This window comes from Mesitornis unicolor, unplaced genomic scaffold (genome assembly GCF_000695765.1).
Source record: "Mesitornis unicolor isolate BGI_N332 unplaced genomic scaffold, ASM69576v1 scaffold16820, whole genome shotgun sequence".
Taxonomy (NCBI): Eukaryota; Metazoa; Chordata; class Aves; order Mesitornithiformes; family Mesitornithidae; genus Mesitornis; species Mesitornis unicolor.
Genome location: NW_010156398.1, coordinates 17,866 through 26,174, shown reverse-complemented (window position 1 = coordinate 26,174; position 8,309 = coordinate 17,866). Strand labels below are relative to the sequence as shown.

The window sequence follows — 8,309 nt, the reverse complement described above, 5'->3', positions numbered from 1 at the left end:
CCTACAAAAGTACAGCAGCTGCAGGAAAACTTTCCAGGTTAACAAATCAACAGTAAAAAAGTGGTTTATTTAGACAAGTCCTGAGCAGCTCCAGTCAAGAGGGTGTACATGGAGGCCACAAGAAGCTAGCTCACTTCCAACACCGAGGAAAGTCCACAGAGGAGACAGCAGGAGGCTCGGGCTCAGTTCTGTCCCACCACAGAAAGCAAGGTTCATCCCCAGACTCACTCTGAGTGTTAGGGCAAACAGGTAGGAGAACAGCATTAGGCTATTGAGAAGAGTGTGGTTTGAATAGTGAGGGCAACTCAGCCTTGGCAGCTCTGTTTTCAAGGGAGCACTTTGGTGCTCTTCCCACTCCCAAAGCACCCAGGACTGTTATTTACAGTTTCCCTTAGGCAGGCCATAAATCCAAGCCCAACTAGCAAGCTCAACACAGTGTTAAGGATCCTTGTGGCAGGTTAATTACCTTTTCAGGCTATGTAAGCCTATACAGTTTGCTTCTGCACAGTAGCTTTGAAAACTTGGGCTAATGACTGTGTCTAGCAGGCCAAAATTTCCACTTTCCAATGTTCTGCTCAGGGCAGCCAGTTGGAATATCAGGGGCAACAAACTTCCAGGGGAAGAAGTCAAGGGCACTAAGAGAAAGGAAAGAGGGGCTACGAAACAGAAGACGACTTCACAAAGAAGTGCAATGGTATGCTACAGATTGTAGCGGAAAAGGAAAGATAGGTTTCCTCTCAATTTAGATTTACCAACAGATTATGAATACTAACATCAAAATCAACAACAAAACAAAAAAATGCCATTGTTCCTCCCATTCACTTAGGGATTAATAGTCTCCCACAACTCTACACCAAGATGATAACTTTTGTTGTTGTTGTTGTTTAAATGAAAATATTTAATACAGAAAAATCCACTCCCCTCAACTCCCCAGCCAGAAGATCAGAAGATTTACCAGAGCTGTACGTGCTCCATCTTTCACATTTTCTCACTTTCACAGAAGTACGCTGATGTTCAGGCTGCAGCTAATTTCACACAGATCCCTCCTAATGCCTACTAGCTCTAATTGTGCAGTGTTTATCCAGACAGCTGTCCATTTGCAATGGACATGGACATACAGTGGTTATAGCAAACACTTGAATTATAGGGAGGAATCAGAACCAAATCATTGCTCTGGATCAAGCAGAGCATGAACTAACCGAGATTTCCCATTTGCTGAATGAAAGCCTCAGTTGACAAGCTACTGTCTGATCCAAGGTGACACATGCTCTCTCTCTGATCTCAGATGGCCCATAATGAAACCTTTACACAGATGGTACTTCCTCACAAAAATCTTCAGTTACAATGATTCTCTTAAAAGGAAAAAAAACAAACACCAACTAAGAAAAACTAACGTGTTGCACTGGGCTGTGAAAAATCCCAACAAGTCTAGTTTCCAGCTGAATGTCATATTGGTAATGGCTGAAGCCCCCTTCACACAGGTTAAATCACTTCCCAATAAAGTGTAATGTCTTCAGTGATAGCTTTGTGAAAAAGACAAAAACCACCGCAACAACAATAAACTTGATGAAAGAACGTCAGGCTTTTCTTCTCACATATTTTTGCCATACTTTACAATCCTGAGGCAGGGACATGGGACCTCTGCTGCAAGAAACAGAGGGATTTCTGAAGGAGTGCCAGAATATGTACTGCTAAAGGCAGCAAAAGTTGGTAGTTTCCTGAACAAAATACTGCAAGGTGAAATCCATTTCCATTACACATTATGGCTATGACACAGCTGACTTTTAGGTTTAAATAACAACAAGCAAACCCAAAACACCTTATAACTCTCTTAAAATGAGCTCTCAAACAGCTTCACAGACTGCTCTGTAGCCACCTAAGGAGACAGCTGCAACTCAAGCTAAAGCTTTTTCAGTCCATATGACTCTGGTTTGACCTGTTTGGATGAAAGTGGGAAGACAGAGAATAGGAAACAACGTATACGATAAAGACACGTTTGGGTGTGTGAGGAAGGCATACTCACGTAGTGCGTACAAGGAGAGGACTATTCCAGCCAGGCAAAACCCCTCAAAAAACCTGAGTGTGCTGAACATGGTCACATTCACTGAGAGTGCCACAGTCAGACCAAATATCAGAATGAATAGGACAGAGAAGAGCAGTACAGGCCGTCGACCAACCCTAAAAATAAGGAAGTAGAGAGAAATAGTGTTAAAAACCAAGATGGCCATAATGCTAGATGGACATAACAACTACCAAAGAAAAGAGGGGGACAAGTCATACAATTCATTCCAAATATTACCATCCATTTTTAATGCTGGTTTCATTTGTGTAATTTTTTTCTGCTTACTAAACCTCAGATTCCTTCATCAGCTTTGCACTGACAGAATCATCTTCAATGGGATTAAGCAGGGGCAGCACATGATGTATTACTACTCAATTTAAAGATCATTTTCAAAATATCAAAGATGAACAAGGAAACATCTAAGAACTACAGTAAGGCCGTAAACAAATAACTTGGAGAATAAAAACAACTTATCAGAGCTTTCTGTAGTAGTATAGTAGAATATATGTTATTAAATGTTATCTATAATATTGTATATTATTATTTCTCCATAATATACAACCACTGAGCTTACTGCAGAGCTCTCTTCTTCCCAACAGATGTGTTTCTCAGCCTCATCTGCAAGAGGAGAGGGCTCAGGAAAATACTTTTCTTGGCTGCATTGTGGAAGGCAAGTCTAACAAACACAGACCAAGCATTACGCAGTGCTCCTGTCACTTCCTTGAGCCTCAGAGAGCTGATAGTAACGCTCACAGAATGGTGAGCTTCCAAATCCCTTCACCTCACACCCTCACAGTGGCTGATGAGATTCACAAAACCAGCCCAACTGGAGGACTAGGAAGAAACCACTCCAAAAATGATTAGTGGTAATGTGGGTGTGAGGATTTGCAGACCTTCTTTGCAGGCAGGCTTTGCAGATGCAACCTGTAATTGCATATGTTGGTGCAGTGCTGACAAGGAGCAAAAGCTGTGCTGCCACTGAATGCGGGGGTACTTGCTGAGGAGTTTAGCTCCTCTATGCTAAAGGAATATAAGATTTTTACATCTCTTACTCACTTGCCTAGCGCTTATAATTCCCCTTTCCCTCCCTCTTCCTGTGCAAGGAGAATGATACAAAGCACCAGAGCACATGGATACTTTTAAGCAAGAATTGGATCTTTATGTGGAGATTTCCAAAATTTTTCAACTTGTCAACTCCCACAAGTTTTCCAGTGGAACTGAGGATCCCTTTTAGTCAGTTCCATATGCCATTTCCACAAAGAATATACGAACTTGCTTTTCATAGGCAGCTTTCACAGATCCATTCAAAGAAGTCTGTCAGCTGCAAGCCAGCCATCAGGTTGAATGTCAGCACAATAAAGGGCATTTAAATCTCACAACTTAGTCAAGTTCCACATGCTGAAAAATTTCTATTCAATTATTTCAGCAGATTGTTACCAGCAGCTGTAAAGTATATTGTATATATGCATTCACAATTAAAAATTGAACTTTGCTTTACTTAAAATGCAACAAGAACAATAAGATACAGGGCGAAAGGCTGAAAAAGAGACATGGTTAAAATTTTTGATGTTTCTGGGAACTAGAAGAGTGCACCAGTATGCGTGTCACCATTCACCCTTTTTCAAAGTCCCACCTAAGAAGGCCATGTCATGGCTCTTTGCATGAGGACAAGTTTGCTATTTTTTTCCAGCTACAGCATAATCTGTGAGGCACCTCAAAGATTTAACTCCTTAGCATTAACCATTCTATGTTTTTAAAACAAAGAACCAACATGCAAACTGAAGACAGCAAGGTCAAAGCAGACTGATTTTAGCCAACATAGAAACCTAGCCCACCAGAAGATGAGCTGCTGTTGAGCTGAAGGTGGGAACATGGCATCATTGCCTCTGTGATATGCAAAGCTGGGAACATGCTGGGCACTGGGGCAGTTACTGCTGGGTGTGCTTCAGATTTTATATTTACAGAACACACAGCACTTGGGGAGGGAGGGGACGTACCTCATATAAAACCCTGAATACAGGAAAAACCCTACGAACTTTGTGTTATCAGTGATCTGTGCAGACTTTCGCAGCCCTATTTTCGTAATCGCCAAGCAGTAATACATACTAATTAGTATTTGTGGAAGTGTTTTGTAGATGAAAGGCATTATGCAAACACTCAGAATTAGGAACTTAATTCTCATCACAAGCCTGACCTGCCATCCCCTAATGTTGATTAAAAAAGACCTCATGCATAGCATACATCAGTTCCCTTCTTCCTCTCCTCCCACTCCCTGTACTTGAGGTTATCCATCATTAGGACATAGAAATCCTTGCACCATTATATGAGTTATGTGATTGAATGGTTGCTGATAATTAAAAAAACAAACAAAAAAAACCACAAAAAAACACATAACCAAGAAATCCAAGACCCTCCCGGGCCTGTGAAAGCCAACTGAGGTGAGACAAACTCTCTGGTAAGAGGCACCATCAGGACCTCCTCCCAGACACAAAACTCATCTCCTACCTCACCAAGGTATGCAGCACATTCCTAAAAAAAAAAAAATCAAAATTCCAGGGCAGCAATCAGCCATATATTTGGTGATCCAACAGTGTTTTAACAGGACGGTGGCTCAGAGCATTAAAAAAGCCTTTTATATGTAGACGGAATTATGTGACTAACAGTATATGGAAATAGTTGTGAGAAATTAAGCCATACACAATCTTCCTGGTAAAAAAGCCCTGGGATGCTATCTGCTGCCATCCAAACTATTCCAGAGAGAAATTTCTGTGCCACAAAAATCTCAGCTTACACTGCATACCATTATCTAGATCAAATGCTAAATGCTACCTGCACAGGTAAATAACTCAGGATACAAGCAACTCTAGGCTTTTGAAGAACCTGAAATCCACAGTGTGATGATATGCAGATGCATATCAAAAAGATACTCCTAACATAGTCAGAGATACATCAGAGGGGGAAAGTGAATGGCTTGAGGACAAGATCTACTCTTCCTATACTCCCATGCTTGTACCTTGCCACCCCAAGAAGACTAAGCTTTGCTCTTCCAGCTGATCAAATTGCTCTTCTCATGCTGTTCTTTGCAAGTTTTGGGACTTGAACTGGCACAAAGGCTCTGAAGAATATCAGAGCAGGTGCAAAGCAGGGGCTAAATCAGGCAATACAACACCTACTCTCTTGGTGATGCATGAATATCAAGTCTTCCTGCTCCAGAAGGAAGCCTTCCACAGAGACCTCAACAGCCTCTGCCCAGAGCAGGCAAAACTGCCAGCAGTCTGCCTTTCAAACAAATAACTTACTCAGGTATTGGGCATAATCAGTCTTCACGCAGCTGAACATCTTTACAGACCCTCTTCCTATAGATTTTCTACATAGAGCTATCCAAGCTTGCACACCTACCATGTTTTGAATGTAGACCACTCCGTTTACTTAGCAAATTACCTTAATACACACTACTCCTTTGCCACGTACAGCTTTAAAAGCTTTCTTTCAAAAAGGAAAAGCAAAGCCCCAAACCCTAATGTTACAAAAAACCCAAAGTATCTTCTAATAATCTAAACTAGACAGTGGTATATAAGTGAAATTAAACAGATTTTGCAAGTTTGTAACACTTTTATACATTGCTGTTTAATCTCCTCCTCTCCTGCTTGGGATATTTTTGTTGTTCTCTTTTTCTTTTTACAACAGAGATTGTGCCTGTATCTGTCTCTCCACACAACCGCCTGCCTTAATGGAAACTCATGTTGTGATTAAATAGTTAATTAAATCCCCATTTAAGCTTTTTACCAGTCCCAAATGGTACTGCTAAGTTACAAAAAGACTAACCAGTCCAGGACCCCTGCTGGGTCAGTTACATTAGATGGCTAGGATTGGGACTGAAGAAGAACACGAAGACTGGCTTTGGTGGCAGCAAACCTTGTCATTTCTGGTCACCCACGCAAAGGTAAACGGCTCACTAGTCTCTCCAGCCATCACATTACCCTTTTTCTCCTTTGCACCGCACTTGGAAACTAGATTCTCCTTAAGCCCTCTGACTCACTAAAAAACCCAAATCAACCTAAACCAAGCCTAATTTTTATATCAGGGTAATTTTATGCTGCATTAGCTCAGATAAGCAGCTTGCAGAGGAGTCCAACAAGCACACATGGCAGCACAAAGTACACACTGGGGACAGAATTGGATGGAAAAGCAGGATGCTCCTTCTTTTGATGGCAGAGAGCTAATAAATCTGCTTACTGCATTTCTCTCTTGAAGCCAGTGCCTTAGGCAACAAGTTGTTCACTTATTTGTGACTTATTTGTCAATTATACCAGCATTTCCCTAACTTGGGAGTAAGTCAGCTTTCTCTACACTGATTCCTTTTTAGGAAAGCCAAGAAAGATCCCTCATTTCCCCACTATACTTTCTATGTGTTATTAGAGCCCTATTTTACTTTGGTATTTTATTCAAATTCCACTGTATTTCATCATGCACATCCCCTCCTTCACTGAAAAGTCATGATTCCTCACTTGCCTAAAGAATTTTAGCAACTATTCAAGAATTAAGATGCAATTTTGCTACAAATGTTTGAGCCAAATTACTGCACAGCTGCAGGGGGCCTTTTCTCTCCCAACTGACTGGTGAGTTGCTGAAGCTTTGTAAGATTTCCCTAATAGGCAACTCTCCTTCCTTTCCTGTTTTAATGAATGGAAAAAGAGTTAACTTGGGGCCATGTAAGGCACCAACATTGGCAACTGTGCTGGAAGCCACTGAAATGACTGGGACAACATTGCAGAGCTATTGTTTCAAATGCTGCAAGTTTCCACTGAAGTCACTTGAGCCATGCCTTTACTCCCCCCCTCCCCCTTTTTGTACTACAAGACCTTTTCATTAAATAAATGTTGAACTCTCAGAATAACTGGGGTATCCAATAATGTTTTCACTACTGCAGTTTAAGGAATTGCACTCTATGCTTTTAAATTTAATACCCCAATATTAACAGTCCACAAATCAGCGATTCCTTAACACTATATCAAAATGTTTGCTTAACAAGAATATTAAAAATAGAACAGTGGAAAGGTTTACAAAAAAACAGCCTTCTAACCCCAAACAGATACTGTGCAAGTACAAGGTTGGCATTACACTAGTCTTCTATTCAGTCAAATCAATGCTGCTTCCAATTTCTTTTGGCCCTATCTCTCTGTTAAAAGAAACTAACAAAACCCTAAATCAAAGGCTTCACTTACATATTAGTTATTTCCTTGATTCTGTACTAGCATTACAGCTGTAATAAATTGTGCCAGCAGGAAATAACTAAGTCAAGTATCAAATACCTTATTTTCATGTTATTTACCTGGATATAAATTACTCAGTACAAGCAATTAACACACAGTTTTAAACTGTTTATTCATCATACTTCTTTCAGAACTTGAAAAATCATTATGCAAAGGTTCTTCATAAATATAAAATAGAAGAAAACTAAAACAGTATTTAATACTTTATTGCTATTTATTTATAGCTGCATTGTATGAAAAAAATTTTTCACTTACCAGTCAGCTATACATCCTGTTATTAAGTGGCCGAAGATTAATCCTACCAGTAGGGAGAATTTAGCAATGTGGACTTTCCAGGCAGAATCACAAACAAGATCCCACTGGAAGGGGGGGAAAAAAAAAAAAAAAAGACAGATAAAATGAAATAAATTAGTTTCTTAGATGTTTAAATGTAATAACATTGGTGTCGAGCTTCTTCCAAATTTCAATCCCAGCACGAATGCATGGAAGTGGCAGAGGAAAGCTTTCCCCCTCAAGTTAAAACTCAGATCACAATAAGCAAATTAAAGACTTGTTTACTTCAGTGAGTTTTATCAGATCCTTAATTATAAAATTACAGTATCCAACCTTCTCCAGATCACATGAGTTTAGAGTAATGGTTATATCTCCATCAGACATTGGCAGTACTGGCGTACCTGAAGTTTCTCACCGCAGCAATCCCAGATAGCTACTACCAGAGCCCTATGAAGCCCACCGGCAGCAAGCCCAACAATTTAAGTGCAAAATCTCCAATTGACCTCCTCAGGGCTGCTTGGAAAAGCAGGAAAAAGCAACTGCTTTGTCACAGACCCCTGATGGCTGTTAGCTTCAGGTTTCCAAGGACAAAGCGTCAAGACACCTTTGCTTTCAGAAAAGCACCGTTCCCCAGGTGGTGGAAGGGTATGAATACTGACAAAGATCATGGCTTATTGGGCCAGGTCGGAAGGGCCAGGTCC

At 40.6% G+C, this 8,309-nt stretch overlaps 1 protein-coding gene across 1 annotated transcript in view; it reads right to left on the bottom strand.

The window, feature by feature from the left end:
• Positions 1-8,309, bottom strand: part of LOC104545986 (solute carrier family 22 member 23-like) — a gene marked incomplete at both ends in the record, with an annotated part of 97,277 nt that overhangs the window by 71,127 nt on the left and 17,841 nt on the right. The window contains 2 exons of the mRNA XM_010191299.1: positions 2,024-2,178; positions 7,591-7,694. Coding sequence (XP_010189601.1) covers positions 2,024-2,178; positions 7,591-7,694 — 259 coding nt within the window. The remainder of the gene's footprint in view (positions 1-2,023; positions 2,179-7,590; positions 7,695-8,309) is intronic.